Source organism: Ixodes scapularis, unplaced genomic scaffold (genome assembly GCF_016920785.2).
Source record: "Ixodes scapularis isolate PalLabHiFi unplaced genomic scaffold, ASM1692078v2 PGA_scaffold12__126_contigs__length_90152505, whole genome shotgun sequence".
Taxonomy (NCBI): Eukaryota; Metazoa; Arthropoda; class Arachnida; order Ixodida; family Ixodidae; genus Ixodes; species Ixodes scapularis.
The window spans coordinates 66,694,701-66,715,222 of record NW_024609838.1 but is presented as its reverse complement, the minus strand read 5'-3'; the positions used below and the strand labels follow the sequence as shown (position 1 = coordinate 66,715,222).

At 44.9% G+C, this 20,522-nt stretch overlaps 1 protein-coding gene across 1 annotated transcript in view; it reads right to left on the bottom strand.

Annotated features, from left to right (window-relative positions):
* The window catches only part of LOC121835229 (platelet glycoprotein V-like), a 48,797-nt gene that overhangs the window by 7,115 nt on the left and 21,160 nt on the right, over positions 1-20,522 (bottom strand). Inside the window, exons 4-5 of the mRNA XM_042289223.1 lie at positions 19,446-19,602; positions 10,883-11,107 (exon numbers count right to left, since the gene is read on the bottom strand). Coding sequence (XP_042145157.1) covers positions 10,883-11,107; positions 19,446-19,602 — 382 coding nt within the window. The remainder of the gene's footprint in view (positions 1-10,882; positions 11,108-19,445; positions 19,603-20,522) is intronic.

The following is a 20,522-nucleotide window of genomic DNA, read 5'->3' as shown; positions in this document are numbered from 1 at the left end:
TTTCTGTTTGGCCTCACATGGCACCCGGGGTAATACTCTCATGCACATTATTAGTATTATTCTCACTGTTGTCATTATTATTAACATTATTATTATTATTATTATTAATCTTAATATCAGTACGGTTCATTCATCGGCATAGTTTTGAATATTTCCTCTTGGGACACCACTTAAGAATATTAAAGTACAGCATGCTAAAATGTAGATTTTAAAGACTGTGCTCCTACACACTACTATTGTACGGAATGGTAAGGGTTTTGCACCCTTGTAGTGAGATGTGGAAGGTTCGGCGATGGAATGTCGTGAAGGGAGGCCGCAGGAACGTGCGCAAAATCGGTGAAGGCCGTGCGGGGGAGTGGCAGAAATACCAACAAGGTGTGTCAATAACATTAGGTTTTGTTTGTTGTCCTCTTTGTTTCGTCCGTCATCTGTGGTTTAAAACAAATGTGACTTAAACCAAATTGCTTGTTTTCTCAATCTGTATTTAGACAATATAATATCAAATAAAAGTCAATAAAACCGGTACACATCTTAAAAAAAACTAGGGGGACGCTTAAGCTTTCGCTTTAAGAGTGGAACGCGATAGCATTGTCGGGCCCCGTCCGCAAAGCCTTCTCATATAAATCTGCACTCGTTCCCAAGCCGTGCAAACGTGTGTGCGTGGTCTAGTCGGTAGCGTCACGTCTCACGTGACGTCACAAGTGAGCGTTGTGGGCTGTTTCAAATTTCAGCGCGAGGTTATGTGGCGTGACGTCACTAACGGTTGTGACGCCATGACTATATCAACCCGCTAAATTTAGCAGAACATTTTCCCGCCAAATTAAGCAGAAAAATATCGCGCTAAATTTAGCGGGAAGCTTTCTTGCCAAACTTGGCGGAAAAAATTCCTGCCATATTTAGAAGAACATTTTCCTGCCAAATTTAGCGGAAACTTTTCCCGCCAAATATGGCAGAAAATTTCCCGCAAAATTTAGCGGAAGGTTTTTTCACCAAATTTAGCAAACGTCACGAGGGTAACGTGTGACGTCACCTGGTGCATGCCGGGACTTTTCGGTCCACCGACGCCGACGCCGGATTTTCCGCGACACGAGCTCTTGAACGCTATCGCGTTAAAAGGTCAATGAGACAAATACACGACCGAAATTCCCAAAAGCGCGTTATCCAAAACCGAAATGCTGAGACACACACAACGCATCCTGCGCTTCCGAACCTAACGCAAAGGGTAAGTTCCCCTTTTGAACGGTGATTTACTTTTTTTTTTGACGTAGATTAAAAAAAAAAAAAAAAAAAAAACTTATCTGACTGATTGGGACCATCTAGTTCATTAATTAAACAGTTAATTGGTTACGTTGATCATCAGGCATAATATGTTTAAAAGGTGTCGAATTACACTTTTTTTTCGACAATATTTTGTTTTGACAAAAAAGGCGCGAAGTGACATATTTACAATTTTACACAGTAACCACCACAGAAAAGCAGGGCCAGCAATGTCATAACTAAAGCGTTTGTACATTGCTTATTACCTTATATTCTTTCTGGACGACAATCTGGGAAGGCTTAAGTGTTTTAAGCAACATAACAAAACCAGAGACACGGACAGAAGAAGGGCACACGTAACACTGTCTCAGGAACAGCTAAAAAGTTTTCTTCAGAACACGCTCCATTTATAGCAAACAAACCTCGGTCGACGCGGAGGCGGAAAGAGAGCAATTGCGAGTATCAGCAAAAGGGGGACCACCCATCGCCGATATCTAATCACTTAAAACTTAAGAACCCAACAACAGCAAAAATTGACAGAAGAAAATCTATAAACTACAACAACAAAAACGTCCGCACTTGTTTATCAACAACAACCGAAGGAACGCTAATACGATTTCCTGCTGACATAATCCTAATTCTTTCCTTTACAACACGCTTAAACGGATCTTATTGTTTGCAAACTATCTCCGTCAATTTCCACTCGGGAATGCAATTGTTACACTCATCTAGATGCTTGACTATTTTGCAGTTGGGCGATGGGCGACTTTGACTGCACTGCCCTTATGTGCTCTAGAAGCCTCTCATTAACACAAGAGCCAGCGCTTCGTCTGTGAGCATATTCTCTGTCCTGTGTCCTTGTTCGCGCTGTTTTACCCGTAAACATGCTTCACCCACTAGCCCAAATTTCTAGAGTATTACAGTCTTTCCAACATGAGAAAAGTCACAAGTCATAAGAATATCATAGACAGCGCTTTTTTTTTCTTTTGTACGCTATGGCCGAATCTTTGTGCTTTTTGCCCCACTCTTGATGTACTCCCAAGAAGGGAGTCAACCTACTCAGGATAAAGTCGTTTTTCAAAGCTACTCCAACACCTAACCGCGCTACCGCCAAACCTTTCAAATTGTGAGAGATGCCGTGAAAAAACGGACGACACACCCACCTCCTATGACTTCTCTTCTTTCTTCTCCCTTCAGTCCAAGCTCACGTAAAAGCTTTCTTGCGACACTCAAAATAAGGTTAGGGTAATATCCTGACCGAACAAACCGCGAGAACTGGGCGGGTGTACCGTTACCCAGAAAATGACCTAAATCACGAGGTAATTTTTTTGGGGTAACGCCCAAAAAATGACATCCCTATTTTTTCAGGACATAAATTACAAGGTCTTACAAAATTGTCCCAAGTTTTGCGCCACCATCAGGCCTTTCATTGTCGCTTCTGTGAATGTTGTCGGAAGCAGAATTAGTGGTGAAAAGGAGAGGTCTGGCTTTGAGAACCAGTCATTGAAAGTCATAACATAGGTTAGTAGACGCTTCGTACCGGCTTGATTCAAGAAATTTCAGGAAGATTAGACCGTTAAATTCGGAGTATATTTCGGAGTAAATTTGCGGTGATGACAGTTGGGTGTTTTGAAGAAAAAGTTCAGTCATTCGTAGAGGACCTTTCTCGGCCTGGTACTGAAAACTTGCAGAAGCTTAAGAGGTTTGGTGTGAATATTCTGAAGGAGTGTGAAATGAAAACGATGGTTACTAAAGTGACTGGAGCCACGAAAACTGCTTTTTCTGTGAAGTTTCCAGTAAATGACCATAAACCGGAACTGTCTTTTAGGACTGTAGTTAATGAGAGTGGTACGTGGCAGAGTGCTCTGTCGAACTTCCTTCAGTCTTGTTTGAATGTTCTCAAAAGTTTATAACCCCTTGTCGCTTCGCACTTTTGAAAAATTAATAACAAGCCTAGGCCGTCACCATTCAAGACCTTGTGAAGTTCTGTCATTCGATGTAAAAGATTTTTACTATTCACTTGACAAATCGGTCCTCATTCATAGGGTAAACAATTGATTGAAAGAAACCCTTGTTAGGTTTCAGTCACAGACGGGCATTGATGTAAGTAGTTGCATCTCCCTGGTAGATCTGTATCTTAGGTTAACGGCGATCGAAGTGGATGAGTCCACTTTTGCATAGAAACAGTGTGTTTGCATCGGGTCGTCAGTGGCTCCGGTCTTGTCAGAAATTTCACTTGGCGTTTTGGATCAAGGGGTACATGTGGAATTGCAGTCGTTGCCGCCTGGATGCGCGATAGTAAAAAGGCATGTGAATTATATCTTTATTTTCTTTTTTAAAGGACTGGGCGTTGATGGGTGGATCGCTTTCATTCGAAGTTTGGCTCCGGAAGTTGTTTTCACTCTGGAGAGGGCTGTTAGTGGCTTTTTCAGTTTCTGATTATAAAACTTTCTTCTTCTCGTGGGTTGTGTCGGCGCTACAGAAAAGACGCGCCAAAACCAATTTCGCCACACCGAATTAGCCACCCAAAGACTCCAAAGACTGTCAAGAGGAGTGTTGTGTCATCCCACCTACGAAATGCCATGGAAAAGTCTTGTGGTCTTTTTATGAGTAACGCCTTTCCTGTCAAGTTCTCGCGGTTGGTTCGGTCGGTGTATAACCCAGGCCTTATTTTGAATGTCGCAAGGAGGCCTTTGAGTGACCTTGGAATGAAGGGAGAAGAAAAGAGAGAGAAGTCAGAGAAGCGGGTGTGTCTTGTTTTTTCACATCTCTCAGAATCCGAAAGGTTGGGCAGCGCGGTTTGGCGTGAGAGTAGTTTTCAGAAAACGACTTTCGCCTGAGTCGGTTGTGTCAATTCTTGGCAGTACATCAAGCGTAAAAAAAAGCACAGAGATCCGGCCATAGCGTGCAAAAAAGATGTCGTCTATGACATTTCCATGACGTGTGGCTTTTCTTATGTAGGGCAGACTGACCGTTGTTTTAATGAAAGGTCCCCAGCGAACAATAGAGCAGTGCTATCGAAGTCGCCCAACTCCCAAATATTCAGGCATCTAGATGAGTGTAACCATTGCGTTCCCGAGTGAAATTTGACGGAGACAGTTTCCAAAGAATTAGATCCTTTTAAACGTGTTATAAGGGAAACAATTAGAATTACGTCCCCAGGGAATAGTGTCAGTGTTCCTTCGGTTGTTGTTGATAAACAAGTGCGGACGTTTTGCTGTTGTAGTTGTTAGATTTCGTGTTGTCAATTTTTTGAACTTGTTGAATATTGAAATTTTAATGCAATTAAATGCAAAGGCGCAAGCGAGCTGGACAAGAACGACGAATATAATCCCTGGAGAAGGGGAACAAGAGGGACAAAGGACAAAAATAAATCTGCGAACACAGGTAGGTGACTGGTGCGCGGCCGAAAAAATCCGCCTGGTTCGGATCGCGAAACCTGGGACCTCTCAATTTCCAGTCGAGTGCTCTACCAGCTACTAACCCCTGGTCAGCTCAGTTGGTAAAGCGCTCCACTGGAAGTGTAGAGGTCCCGGGTTCGATACTCGAACCAGGCGGATTTTGTCGGTCGCGCACCAGCCACCTAGCTGTGTTTGGAGATTTGTGTTTGTCCTTTGTCCCTCTGGTTCCCCTTCTCCAGGGATTTTAGGTTTTTAGTGATTAGATATCGGCAAACACCCTCCCTTTTGCTGAAACTAGCAATTGCTGTTTTTTCACTTTCACGTCGGCTAAGGTTTGTTTGCTATAAAGGGAGGGTGCTCTGAATAAAACATTTTAATTGTGTCTGGGACGGTGTTATGTGTGTCCTATTATGTCCGTGTCTCTGGTTTTATTAGATTGCTTAACATTCAAAAGCTCGTCTACGGCCTGACTATTCTTTCACTGCACCGTAAAAGTGGCTATAAATGCGCACCAAGTGGTGAAAGCTTTTCACTTTCTCCTAGTTATATCTAATTCATAACTCATACGATTAACCAGTTGAAATAATAAGCGCGATCTAATACGTTGGTCGAGTAATCGAAATGTTAATCTGATCGATTAACCTTTCATCTGTTTCATTTGAGCTGACCCAAACTTATCGGGTTTTCAGATTTGCTTCAAAGCTGTGTCATAGCTAAACTTACGTGTTTCCGTTTTTTTTTATTTCAAATAAATTTTTTTCAGCGTTTATTTTTTTTTATTTTGGTCTTTTTTCGAGTGCCATTCAAGACGTCAGGGTTTATTAGGGCTAATGTTATAAAACTACTTCATATCTATACATTTGTGACCCCAAATGACCCCCCCCCCCCCCGCCCCTTCGTGTTTTCTTCTCTTCCAGGGTCTATCGGAATTACTCCCGGTAACCCGAATTACTCCCGGTAACGAGAACAGGACGGGGCAAGGGATGTAGTTCTCCCCAAAAAGAAGCAACCTCAAGGACAGTTAATACAAATTGCGTGCAGGTTTGCAAAAAAAAAAAAAAATCAATGCAGATACATACGTATGTTTTCTAAACCCAGAGAATTCCCTCTTCAAGGGCATCCCACGAATCGGGGTGTTTCGGTTTTTCCCAAGTCCGAGAAAAACACTTCTGGGGTTATTTATTGGGGTTTATTGGTATTCACCGTAAACACGGAACCCCAGACATATTCATAAACTCATCCCTTGGACGAAAGAAACTTTCTTAAAATCGGTGATAACCAATTTGAGGGAACAAACATACGCACATCCACAAAAAGGATCCAGGGTCCACATTTAAATATTGTGGATACTTCTCCCGGTCGTTACAAACTTCTGAGTTTACCCAGACTACTAATATTTGTAAAGTTAACAGGATGACTATCTTTATAATACAAAAAAAAATTATTTTTCGATTTTTGTGTCAAAACCTTACAACTTCGAGGATTGGTATTCATGTTACAAGGCGCAAAAACACGGACACAAGAGAGAAAGAGACAAACAGGCGCCACTCACTACTATATTTGAAGACAAGCTTTAAGAACCAGGTGACAAGGCTATTGTCAGCGGGCTACCCTGAAAAGGTCGTGACGAGTGTCGTAGAAGGCATTCTTCAAAAGGTAAAAGGCCATACCACGACGGCAAAGGCGAAAACGGCGCGGTGTCGAATGAGACCTGAGGTGGTACCGTATGTGCACAGAATGTCGCACAACCTCAAGAAGGTGGCGAACCGCTTTGGAGTGCCGCTCGTGTTCTCAGCACCGAGCAAACTCGGCCAACTATGCTCTCGTATCACCGGTAGCAGCGGTAAGAAACAAGGCTGCACCACAAAACATGCCAGGCCATATGTTGATTGTGCCACGGGGGTGGTTTATGAAATCCCCCTTACGTGTGGCAAGTCCTACGTAGGACAGACGGGCAGGTGTGCGAACGACCGACTAAGGGAGCACGCGCAAAATTTAAAGAAGAATGATGGGGCACATTTGCCTGAACACTGCAGCAAATGCCGGTGTGAGCCACGTCTTTCTGAGACAGCGATTCTGGGCAGAGGCAAGGGCCAAAAAGCGCGCGAGTTATTAGAGGCGTATTTCATTAGAAAAAGGGGTGCACAATGCGTAAGTGACACATCTGTTGCACTCTATAATGCCGAGGTTAGATTATTTGATAAGTTTTTGTAAATTGGGCGATAAGCGTATGTCACATGGCTAAGCGCGTGCGTGGACGAGATGAAGATGACGAGGATTGTATTCCTTTCTTTCTGCACTTTTCAAATATAGTTGTGAGTGGCGCCTGTTTGTCTCTTTATCTCTTCTGTCCGTGTTTTTGCGCCTTGTAACATGAATACCAACGTTTACCAACTAGCCCAACTACAAGAACTTCGAGGATGTTTGTCTCAAATTAGGATCGCTGTAGCAAACGAGTGACTAAAGCTTTCGAAATGCAGGGGCCCGTAGCGGGTCTAGAAAATCTTATTATCACTCTAGAGCCAATGAGGTTGGAGCATGCGCTTATAAGAAGGACGAAGAGCGAATCAGGAAGCAAGACGTATATATAAGACACTTCCCGTGTTTGTTAGGCTTTAGTAACAGTAGTAGCGACATTAAAAAATTTCAGTGTGTAGCTGCGAACATATGTGACGATTGCCAAATCAAGACAGACTTTGGGTAACAGGTTCTTCGTGACTTCAGCAAGGCACTTGGTAGCTTCAGTAAGGTGGCTGTTTCGGCCAGTTGGTTCATGGTCTTAAAGGGATACTACAACGAAATTTCGGCGCTCATTTTTTGGTCTATATGTGTTCAAAAGAGCAGTATCACATGGAACATACCAATATCTTGTTAAACAAGTCTCGAAAAGGAATTTTAAAACGAATTAAATGATTAGCAAAGAGCACCTGGTGGATGTCGCTAACGCCTCGTTTGTAATGCTCGTCTAGGAAACTTGACAGCTAGTGACGGAGGTTGTCTCGTCTCCGGCCACGACGAGAGAAGGGGGGAAGGACGAACTCCCCTCTTCCCGAGAATCCCTTTTGTGTGTCGCAGAAGTCGCTATTGTCCCCCTAGAAGATTAGAGAAGATTAACCCGTCACTCAAAATTTGTACAAAAGCAGCCGCTTCGATGGCTGGAACAACTAGGCCATCCTCTCGACGTCAGCCTCGCCGTAGCTTTGCTCGTCTTGAGACGACCTACGTCACGATTGCGTTGGATGTCACGTGCTCTAAGCTGGGCCTTCTCCGAGCGCTTGCCAGATTGGGCCGTTTATAACAAAAAATACAGCCAACAGGATCAAAATACAAACGTGCGATTGTCATTTATGGATATTGTGGATCTTATTCATCCTATTTTTGAACACGACGGGAATATTTCAAATTTCGTTGAAGTATCCCTTTAAGATGTACAAAACAGTTGAAAACAACAAGGACGAAGACGAAGTAAGACAAACACAAGGCGCTTCGTTTTTCTTTTTCGCTTGACGTTTCCTGATCTTGCGATTTTCCACACAACGTCCTAACCATCAAAAAGTAATAATGTTTTCCCATTAATTACTCGCAAGAGCTTGTTTTTTCTACCATTAGTTGATAAACATATGAGATATATGACCGGGCCTTATTATAACGGTAATTTTACAAGAACTGAAAACCTTGAATGAAGTGTGCAGTCTAAACTACCACGCGGTGGAAATGAAAGAGTCTAAACTATCATGCGGCGGTTCAACTTTTGTCCCTTAAATTGCCACTACTAAACGTCTTTCAATTGCTCTCCTCGCGAACGGGGATATTAAATGTATTCTTTTTTTTTCAAGCGAAACTACAGTGTTTTCGAAATAAATTGAAGGGTTTTTTTCACCGCAAAAATAAACAGCGCATCGCCCAACGCTCATTCTCCGCCCCAAAGGTAGAGCTAGAGGTCCGAACCAGATTCCAATGTTTCAGCACGAACCGATATTTTATTCAAAATTTAAAGGTGATTTTCTGAAAATGTCAATGGAAAAATGGTGTCCGACGGAGGAGCAACCGTGACGCCCCAAGCGGTTAACTTTAGAACCACTCTGATGGGGACAACAAATACAATGATTCAGAGCTCGGCCGACATAACCGAACGCGGCATCAGCGAGTTCATGATCTCCGGTGAGGGGGGGAGGGTCTCTTTTGCTTTCACTCCGGCCTGCATGAACAATGCAGCATGCACGGTCCCAGCTCCGCACAAAAGCCGAAGTGGGTCAAGCTCCCATTCTCTGAGGATAGATCCGGCACTTAACGTCGCTTCGTCGATTGTTTTTATTTTTTACATTAAACTGTGCCCCACGCTCTATTGTAGAAGATGACATGGACATGCCCATAAGGCCTGTTGACATGTGTGCAGGCCTTGTGTTGAGTACACACCGAGGGTGGGGACAACGAAGTGTTCAGAGCGCTCCCTATAGTTCGATCTCCTGCCAAATAGGCGCCAGACACCGAAAACCGGCAAAATGGGGCCCCAGTTTCCTATTGAAGTTTAAAACAAAACACATACAACTTTTAAATGACGTATCGGTTCGTGCTGAAACTTTGGCATCTGGTTCGGATCTCTAGCGCTACCTTTCGGCGGAGAATGAGCATTCGGCAATGAATAGTTTATTTTTGCGGTGAAAACACCCGGTGGCGTTCTTTTGGAGCACCCTGTATATATATTTTCCCCAGAGAAGTTATACTCAAGGACAACATAAAAGAACGTTCACAAGCTAGATCTAGATAATTCACTAGATCAAAGACAGATGTCAGGCTTGCTGTGGACGCATCGCACCTTTCTGCGGTGCGTCCGCTCAGTGGCACTCGCTATGCTATCAGGCAGTAGGCCTTATGTCAGCCTGCCCAATGGATAGACTTTATGTCAGCCTGCCCTATGGATAAAAGCCAAGGAACCGGGGGAACGTTGGATACACATGGCCTGCGGCGGAAAATGATTCTATTGTAGTTTTTACGGTAAACATGAAGTTTGCGAAAAACGTTAGCGAAAAACAAGCAACGTTCAAAAAAAGTGAAAGCCGTTTACAACTCCCTGTAACGCCGAATTAGAGCGCAGCTCTTGAGAAGGAGGAGGGAAGGGTAATGGGGGGGGGGTCAAGTGACCTTGGGTGGGGGTCACGTGACCTAGGGGGGTCACGTGACGATGACGATGCCGATGACGTCATCAGTAACGATGACGATGCGGATACCGATGACGTCATCAGTGATGATGACAATGACGATGCGGATGCCGGTGACGTCATCAGTGATGATGACGATGCGGATGCCGGTGACGTTATCAGTGACGTCACTGATGACGTCATCAGCGATGATGACGATGACGATGCGGATGCCGGTGACGTCATCAGCGATGATGACGATGACGATGCAGATGCCGGTGACGTCATCAGCGATGATGACGATGACGATGCGGATGCCGGTGACGTCATCAGCGACGTCACTGATGACGTCATCAGTGATGATGACAATGACGATGCGGATGCCGGTGACGTCATCAGTGATGATGACGATGACGATGCGGATGCCGGTGACGTTATCAGTTACGTCACTGATGACGTCATCGGGGGTCACGTGACCCCGGGGGTCACGTGACTTGGGGAGCCACGTGACTTTGGGTGTCACGTGACCTTGGGGGTCACGTGACCCTGGGGAAGGGTCACGTGACCTTGGGTGACCTTGGGGAGTTGCGTGACCCCCGATGACCCTTGGGGAGGGGTCACGTGACCTTGGGGTCACGTGACCTTGGGATGACCTTGGGGGTCAAGTGACCTTGGGATGACCTTGGTTACGCCGACGGCGACGGCGACGGCGACGGCGACGCCGACGGCGACGGCGACGCCGCTCAAGCCGGGAACGGGCCCCTAAGAGCTGCGCTCTAAAACGCTCCTTCTTCGATGCCCGTGGTGGTGTTGCCGCTGGTGGCGCTAGGAACACAATCCGCCCGTAACTGCTCCCGTACAGGCAAGAGAGAACCATTTTCGGACGCCGCTCTTCGTGGAGCCTGCGAACTGATAGATCTAAGAACATTGCAGTGAAAGCTACGGACATGCGTGCACTTGCGCATCTTGATCGCCCATCGACGACGTGCTCGCACACTATACACCTCCTTTGAAATGCCACAGAAATTTGCCCGTGATTAAAAGTAATGTTTAGCTGAAGACAGCCAGGAGAATACCCACGCGTACCGTGATTCTGTTGCGAGAGAGGTCGAGGTCTTCGACGGACGCGTTGCAGAAGGCACATGGCGCCAGGGTTGCCAGCTGGTTCCTCGAGAGGCCGAGCTGGCTCAGGGAGTGCCCGTCCAGGATGCGCTCGGGGAGCTTCTCCAGCCGGTTCCCGTCCAGCCGGAGGATCCGGATCTTGCGCAGGTGCCGGTACTCTTCCGGCGCCAGCTGGGCGATCTGGTTGTCCTGGACACGGAAACGCCTCAACGTTGTATGCCATTCCAAATAGCACAACTTTTAGGGCCGTATTTTTTTTTTTTTTTTTTTTGTCCGGCGATAGATTACTTTCACACCCCATCAAGCAACATTGGTGATCGCCATTGCTTGAGCACAAAGCGTGTCATTGAATCCGAGTTTCCGTTGAACACTGACGCAGCACTCGTCTTTCAGACGAGCTTAACCGAGTTTACGCCAAACACTAACTCAAGTTACATGTCGAAAACATGCTCAGACAGTTCGCGCAAGCAATAGCGGACTCGGGTAATAGACATGGCGCGCACTTTTGAAAAGTGTTTATTAAGGGTTTTAAAAGTCCCTTAAAAAAACAAGGTACAAGTTCCAGTGTTGTGTGTTTTTGTAATGCCGATAAACACCGAAAACTCCCCCCCCCCCCCCCCCCCCCGAGCCGGTTTTTTAAAGAAATCGTGAAAATCTGAAAAAAAAAACGAATTTAAACTGTCGTCTAGTGAGAAGAACGCAGAACTGACATGATGGAATCTTTATTGGAACACTACTTTTTGTTGACCTGGAACACAGCTGCCACTGAACTGCCCGCAAGGCTGGGTATTTCTTCTGAACCATACACTTCATCTTGTTTCTATCTGTTATCGGTACGAGGGCGGTTTCTAAGTATTTGGGTAACGCGTATGTTTGCTGGCGGGGGTGGAATTTTGTATTTATGCCTTATTTTCTTCAACATAAGCGCCGATCTAAATTACGATTTTCGTCAGATACCAAAAATCTACATCGCAAAACACCGAAACTTTGGGGAAAATAAATCACCCAAAAACACCTCATAGTTCTTAAGAAAAGAAACCCTTGAAAACATGGAACCCCAGGTATCTGGGAAACATACTTTCCAGTTTCAACTGAAAAACACCGATAGACACCTGCCGGTGTCAAAAATAAATTAAAAATCGGCTAAACCGCGAAATACCGGTTTTAGAATATTTTCATACAAGCGGGAATTTTTTTTTTATTTCGTTTGTTTTTTCTCGCTGGAAAAGTCCGACGTAAACGTTCCTCAAACTGGTTCTTTTTCATTTTTACGGTCGTCACTTTGAGTTGATTGTCAGCATAAGTCTCTCTATGCCGACATCTCTGATGACGAGCAGTTCACGGATGACTCGTTCTGGTTTCGAGTGCAAATAGTTAATCCTTGCTTCAAGATCGAGCTGCCAGAGGTATTTGTTCTATCTGAAAGCGTTTACAGGCTTGATGTGCACGATGGATGCAAGCTCACCGATCTAACGGTTCACCATCAGTGCCGTTATTTACCCTGTGCTGTTTTGGAAGCTGCATTCACCTGACTAGCGAGTATACTCTTCGAAGCCCTTTTGAACATTTTGGGACTTGTCTAGCGCAAATATAAAGCGTGTGTTCTCAAAATTGCGGGTCGTCAGCAGAAAAGATTGGAAGGGAATGACAGATGCGAGCTTTGGAATGTATGCATGCATATATTACAATATTAAAGTGACAAGAACATTGTGTACCAGATGTAAATAAAAGTTGAACCGTTATCGTCTTGATTGTACGCTTCTATTCGCGATTTTTTTCTTTCGATAAAAGCCGTTTTAACGTCTGCACTAGGCCGTTCACCGAAATACACCGGTAATTTCAAATAAATAAACACCGAAAAACATCCGCCGACCGTTGACGTAAGTAAAAACCGGAAAGTATACGGCCTCGGTATAACCTAACTATGGTGGCTAGAGAGTTGGGTGTGTCGAGCGGCGGCCGGCGCGCGGCACCAAAAGGAAATCTGTCGCCAGGAGGCGCCTCGGAAGCCCTGCATGCTATCCGACCGCCGCGTCAGCGGCATTTTGGCTGCGCTGGGGCCGAAATGCGCTGCGTGCGGACCTTTTCCCGGCCACTTGTCGGCTGTGTTTTTTTACAAAATTAATTGGTGGGGCATAATGAAAGTCTGATAAACCTGGATTCGATAGTCGACCCGATTTTGGAGCGTCCGCGAAGGTAAATCCGCACTTGAAGTCGTTCTCTTCTCACCGCAACGCTTTGCAGTGTTGCGGAGTTGCCACTCCGGAGTTGGAATGATTCCGGATTCATTCCGAATTTTCGCGACCCCGGAATGGAATGGGAATGGAATAGCGGTAACGTTGAGGGGAATGGAATGGGAATGGAATTAGATGCCTTTTGCCCGGAATGGAATGGGAATGGAATGGGCCCGCTTCTTCTATTTTTTTTTTTTTGTTTGTTTACTGTTAGTGAACTTGAGCCAGTCAGCGAGCCAGTTTCTCAGAAATAAAATGAGCTTGCGAAAAACAGCTAACCGTCTTGGAGCTCTAACAGACTTATACGCAAAAAATGCAATAGAAAAAAGAAGTGTCAAAGCAAAGAGCAGAGGGGGAGGGGGGTGGGGCTGGTGTGGCGCCTTTCGCGCAGGCGACGGGCTTAACTGGCGTTACACGAGAGCGAGCGAAACAATAAACCAAGCACCAAGCAAAAGAAACGAAGGCATGGAGAATCAAAGAAAAAATCGTAATTGTGCAGGCGAGCTGGTGAATATTAACCATGTTGAAATAACCTGAGACTAGGGCAGAGAAGAAGCATCAAAGCGTAGAAGGGACAGAAAATAGACAGGACGACGTCTTGATACGTCGTCCTGTCTATTTTCTGTCCCGTCTACGCTTTGACGCTTCTTCTCTACCCCAGTCTCAGGTTATTTCAACATTGCATGGAGAATACACGCGCGCACAGACAGATCTGGGAGCGGGGGACGACTCATACATCGCAGAGCTCTGGTAACTCGTTGACTCGCGCGCCGCCGAAAGATGATCATTTATTGCTTTCTTAAAGTTCGAGGAGCGTTGTTTAGCAGGCGGCCTGTTGCCTTCCACGTTCATTCGCGCGCACTCCTTTGAAGTGCGAAATCTGGGTTTGCTTCGGCATTAAAACAAAGCAAGATTCACTTCTTTCTTCTCCTCTTGCGCTTTGCTCCGACGCTTGTCTTTTTATACTGCATTTTACGTGTAGGTCCGCCTTTTACTTGGTTTTCGTTCCGATGCTTGTTTTCTGTGTTAAATGTTTTACAATCAAGTGGGTTAGGTTTACAAGCAAGCTAGCGGATTCCCGCTCATTTCCTTTCACTTTAGTCTCTGACTACTGTGTTTCACCTTGTGATGGACCGCTGCGGACGCTACGAGTCACCCCAGGCAATCCAGCACCGTGAGGGGGACTGCACCCACAGCGCGTTGCTGCGCCCCAAAGTCACGCGACACTCAGAAGGCACTGGATTGGTTGCAATGGCTCTCGTGCTGTCTGTTGCGGTCCATCGTAAGGTGAAGTAGATTGTTGCCACCGCTCTTGTCGCGTGACCGAACTGACTAGACCTGCAGAAAGACAGTTTCATGACATGGTATATACAGTCTCTCGTGCTGTGCCGTAGAGGTTGAACTTTGTCAGAGGATGTGCTCTTGCCACTGTACATGGAGTCGCCTCCAGCACCGTACTAGCCGTATTGCTGTGCAGGTATTTGAAGAATACAGTTGTATATCTTATTTCTGCGCCACGCACGAACTGGACATTTTTATGATCTTACTAAACAAACACGCTCGCCGCGTATGTCCTAGAAGACAAATGCAAAAAATTTTGCCAAAAAAAAAAATTGTGGATTTAAAGGGATATGTACTACAACGAAATTTCGGCGCTCATTTTTTGGTCTATATGTGTTCAAAAGAGCGGTATCACATGGAATATACCAATTTCTTGCTAAAAAAAGTCTCGAAAAGGAATTTTAAAACGAATTAAACGATTAGCAAAGAGCACCTGCTGGATGTCGCTAACGCCTCGTTAGTAATGCTCGTCTAGGAACCTTGACAGCTAGTGACGGAGGCTGTCTCGTCTCCGGCCACGACGAGAGAAAAGGGGGAAGGAGGAACTCCCCTCTTCCCGAGAATCCCTTTTGTGTGTCGCAGAAGTCGCTATTGTCCCCCTACAAGATTACAGAAGATTAACCCGTCACTCAAAATTCGTACAAAAGCAGCCGCTTCGGTGGCTGGAACGACTAGGCCATCCTCTCGACGTCAGCCTCGCCGTAGCTTTGCTCGTCTTGAGACGACCTACGTCACGATTGCGTTGGATGTCACGTGCTCTAAGCTGGGCCTTCTCCGAGCGCTTGCCAGAGTGGGCCGTTTATAACGAAAAATACAGCCACCAGGATCAAAATACAAACGTGCGATTGTCATTTACGGATATTGTGCATCATATTCAACCTATTTTTGAACACGACGGGAATATTTCAAATTTCGTTGAAGTATCCCTTTAAGTTTTGCTGTTTGTTGCGAGCCACGTGGTCGAAAGACCGACATTTTAAACAAGCATCGAGATATCAAGGGGCTTTCTCGATGTTTGCATACAATGTAAAGAAACAGTTTGTGCCACCAGCGCTCCGCTTAGTAAAATCAGTGCTTTTTTGAGGAATTTTGAATTTTTTTTGCAATTGTCTATGCGTTTGATAATGTCAACTTTACGGTGCTTATTCCGGCAACACAATGTAGCTCTCAGGTGCCAATTTTTACGTTTCGGAATTAAAGGAATGGAATGGAACGATTCAGCCATTCCAGGAGTGGGAATGGGCCCAGTGTCCCCATTCCTAGGAATTGAAAGGAATTGAATTATCGCAAACTCTAATTCCCCGGAATGGAATTGGAATGGAATGGGGGTGCCCATTCCGCAACACTGACGTTTTGGGGTAATATAAAAAATGGGGCAATTTATATATTTTTTTTTTATTATTTTCTCCCGTGTACTATGCCTTCAAAATACGTGAAGCGTCCGCCGAGGTATCAGCAGCCGTGACGAAATTTCGCGTTTCAAGCCGCTGTGTTACGTCTATCAGATGAATCGACGCTGAACGGCTCAGGCATTTTAACATTAAAATATGTGTGAGGACGCTAGATACTTCTGGAGCAATTCCCCTGTGATTCAAGAGCAGACATGGCTGGCGAGAAACAACGCGAAAAGTTGTCATGGTACAAAGCAAACAATGCATTTTTGGCACTTTACATGTTTATGCAACGTGGAAAACTAGCAATGAAATACAAAATCGATTTTAAAAGAGAGTGAGCGAAGTAACATATTATACATCATAGGGTGTTTATTTATAACAAAAATCGGCGGATGTTTATCGGCGTTTATTTACTTCACCAATACCGGTGCTTTTTGGTTAATTCTCTCATGCTGACGCTAAAAACGGGGATCATCGGGGGGCGGGGAGATTGCGAACGCCAACCACCGCTGAAGACGAAAAACATTCCAAATTTTATTTACGTCTTTTACACAACGTCTTTCACACAGGATTGTTGTATATGCATGCATTCCTAGGCTCGTGTCTGTCACTGAAGCCCGCTCCTTCCTGTTGACGACGCGAAAGGTCAGCGTTGGGTAAAATACATCTAAAAGATACTTCAGGTAATTAAAGTACACAGAAAATTAGACGTGATGTACTTTAAGTAAATTTGTATGAAATACACTGGGAACAACGTACTTGAAGTAAAGAACTATAAGTACAATGTACTTTCAATGTAAAGTACAAGTATTTTAACACAATCTTTCATGATGCCCTTTCATTCCCCTATACAGTGATTTTTTAAAATTGGTATGCATTGCCCAAGGGTAATCAAGGGTGCAATGCCTCAAAAACAGCGGCGAATATTTGATAAAGTCAAGTAACCACAGAGTAGTTTTTTTTTTGTTTTTTTTTTTCAGGAATGGAGCCGAATTTAGAAGACCCTCTTCTGAATTTGGCACCCCTTGCACTGGATTGTAGCACCCAAGGGGGCTAAATGTACTAGGAGGGAGCATGACGTCAGCCCCATAGCTCTCATAGAAAACTGTCCTCTCCTAAATAAAAAGAAAAAAAAAATGTGTGTGCAAGCGAGCTGGTGATAATTAATCATAACGTGACACCTGAGATTTGGGTGCGAAAAAATTTAAGGGAACTTTCAAATAGAAGGAAAAGACAAAAGAGAATGCCTAAAAACACTGTGACGTTCTCCTCTGCTGTCTTTTACTTCGACTTGAAACTTTAATTGTTTCGCACCACAGTCTCAGGTGCTACATTATGATTAATTTTGCTCACCTGATATCTTAAACCTCGTTGCTTCCGCTGGCCGACAGAGAAGTAGCGAGAGTTTAAAAAGCTACGGGAACGCCGCCCCAAAAACAAACGGAGCGATGCGTCGTCTGCTCACGTTTCTGGTGAGAGTAGAATATCCCTCCCAGTATTTCTTCGGAGTTCACAAAGCGTCATTTCGTGATACAAATTTAACAAAACCAAATTCGGGGAATGTGCTTTGAAGTCGGGAATTGTACTTTCCTCGGAAAGTAGCAGAAAAAAAAGTACAGTACATACTCAGAGAATGTACTTCAAGTAAAGTAAAAGTTTCCTCAATCTAATTTAAGTAGTAATTTAAATGCAATGTACTTAAGTACATTGTACTTTAAGTACAATGTACTTAAAGTACTTCCCAACGCTTGCCGCAGACGTGTTCAGCAGGAAGCTATGAGCCCCAAAACATCACTCATACAGTGATATCTCGAACGGATCGAGCGATACATTAGAGAAGTATCGCTTGATGTACCTCTGTCGAAGTGAAGTGCGCACACCACAGAGTTTTCCTGAAGATGCGTGTCTCCCCTCAAAATATTCCTGTCCCACTGAGGGAAGAGGACTGGGCCCTTCGGGACGGTGAACAACGTGTGTTTTTCTTTTGCAGACCTGTAGCCTGTCGTGCATCCTGGAACGAAACAGTGCTTCGCTCTCTGCTTTTTCTTTACGCCGGAGGTTGACGGGGCAATGCCCATGGTCTCCGCGTGTCACCTGACCGATGGGCATGCAGGAACGGTTGAAATAAATTCATACGAGCGCTAACGAAGAGATGAAAGCGGGCGTGAACTCGTCGCTACCCGCCTTGCCGCACGGAAATCAGTGCGCCAGCTGCGCGCGCCTAGCATACAGGCTGATTAGAGCGCCCCTGACGGTGATTTTCCAAACCGGTCGCGGCGATGCATGGGAGAGCCGGCGCGCTCGACACTCCCAACTCTCTAGCCACCCTAACCTAACTTCACATTCTTTGGCCAGTTGTTCTGGCCCTAAATTATGAAGTGTCAAAGTAAGGCGTCACTGCCGGGCGGTTCGGCTGTCACCTGGCTTCCTTGGGCCTCAGTTCCCGATGAAATGCGAGACTATGACTTTCACTTCTCATTGTTAGATTTTCCCATACAAACGTCGTTCCTAAATCGCCAAACAACTGCCAAACACATACTACTGGTGGTTCGCTTTATGCGTGGCATTTTGAACTCATTTCTGGCACAGCACACGAACGTGCGACCTGTTTATGAAAGGCACGCTTTCTGCTGTGCACGGCATTTGCTGTGGACGAAAGCGGAGGTTCTCCCTCCATTTCCGGTCCGCTTTTGGGCCGTTGTATTGCCGGGGAGAAAGCATATTTGCACGGTACTATATACAAGGGATTAAATTACTTGTATTCAATTACTTGTTGGAGTAATTTTGTAATCATTAGATTATATTTATTAGGAAGAAATCAGAAGAGTAATTTGATTACTTTTAGGAGTAAAAAATTACTCGTAACCGTTTCAATTTTTCTCTCCGCTCTACAGGCGCCCTTATGCTTCTTCAAGTTTCCTCCCTAAAACATTCTCGAACTTTCGGTTATTGTACTTGAATAATAGACAGTACAAAAACCCCGTTTTCAAAGACGCTGAAAAATTCATCATTTTTTTAAATAAAGTGGTCGCAAAAGTAATGGTTACTTTTTTCAAGCGACCCCCAATTAATGTTCTTCTCGAGTAATCGAGTAATCTAATCGAACGCGTTAATTAAGTATAATTGTAATTGAAATTAATTACTTTTTTGGAGTAACGTCTACAAGGCAGAAGGATGTCACCTTCCGCAAGCGTCCTTTGACAAAGCCTCGGAGCGTGCTCATGAGGTAAGGCAGAACTTAGCCAGTCACACACTCTGCTGGCTGTTGTGCTTGCGTAGTTCATGACCAAAGTGAAAACGCACAGCCGTGCCAAAACGTTCGCGTTTTGTTAAAAAACATGCGCGCTTTCTTTTTATTTCTTTGTTTTCTTGTGGAGGGCACAGCAGGAAGCGTATTGTCCTGTTTGGACAGCCCTTGAGGCCACGCGATGATATGGTATCGTCCTTCGGGACAAATTTACACGGTTTTGCGTCTACGTTTAATGCGGATTACAAAAAAAAAAAAAAAAAACACATATTGGTGAAGCATTAGTTTCAACGTTATCAGTGTTGGCTTACCTGAAGGTCGAGTGACTCGAGATTCGAGAGGTGCTGGTAGATGAGGGAATGTAGCCTGGTCAGCTGGCACTTGGCAAGGCCAAGCACCCGCAGCGGACGCACGTCTTTCAAGTGGTCGGGATCCAGGTTCCTCAGAGGGTTGCCGCCCAGGTCTAACCTATTGGTCAGTAAAGATGGGAGTGTTGGTAACACTGGTGTCAGTCGCCTCGCAAGAGAGTGCAGCGATTGCTATCGTACAAACAACGACCCGGGCCGGAAGACGTGTATAGTAGGACTTGCATATTGACAAAAAAAGCAGATGGGTGAACCACACTGATCGAATAAACCAAAGGTCATGAAGCCGCCAAATGACAAAATACTTGGCAGAGCCGGGATTTGAACTCTTTCCGGTCGGGATAGCTAACCACTACACCACTCCATTTTTTTTGTTTGTGTTTTTGCTTCATTTCATGAAAGGAAAAAATAACATTCAACTTATCCTAAAACGCTGTACAATTCTCAGAAGAACATACGCATTTGGAGAAGTTTTTAAAAATACTAGCCACTCCTGTTCAGGTTCCTCACCACAACACCACACAGCCTTTTCAATATACCATGAAAAAATTACAGGAAGATTGATTGGTACATTCTTCGTGAATGCATGACCCTTGGGAAACGCCACACATGTCCCCCTCCGGTGAGGTCCCTGGTTCGATACCAGTACCAGGCGGATTCTTTCAGACTCGCACCAGTCGCCTAGCTGTGCGTGGAGATTTGTGCTTGTCCTTTGTCCCCCTTGTTCTTCTCCGGGGTTTTCTATTGTTGCCTTGCTTTGTTTACCCTTTCGCTTTCTCTATTTCTTGCTGCTTCTTTTTTATTTCGTTACGGATCTGTGTTAGCGTTTCTCAAAGAAAACGCCACGTCCGTGGCGTTTTCCGGGGGTCACGCTAGCGCATTCTTGAAAAATCCACCAATAAATATTCCTGTAATTTTTTATTTATTTTAGCGCAGCTCTAATGCGTTTTTTTTTCGGCTTAATTTTCTGAGCACTCTGTACATGTCCCCCTCTCGTTATCGTAATTTAGAAACAAACACGCT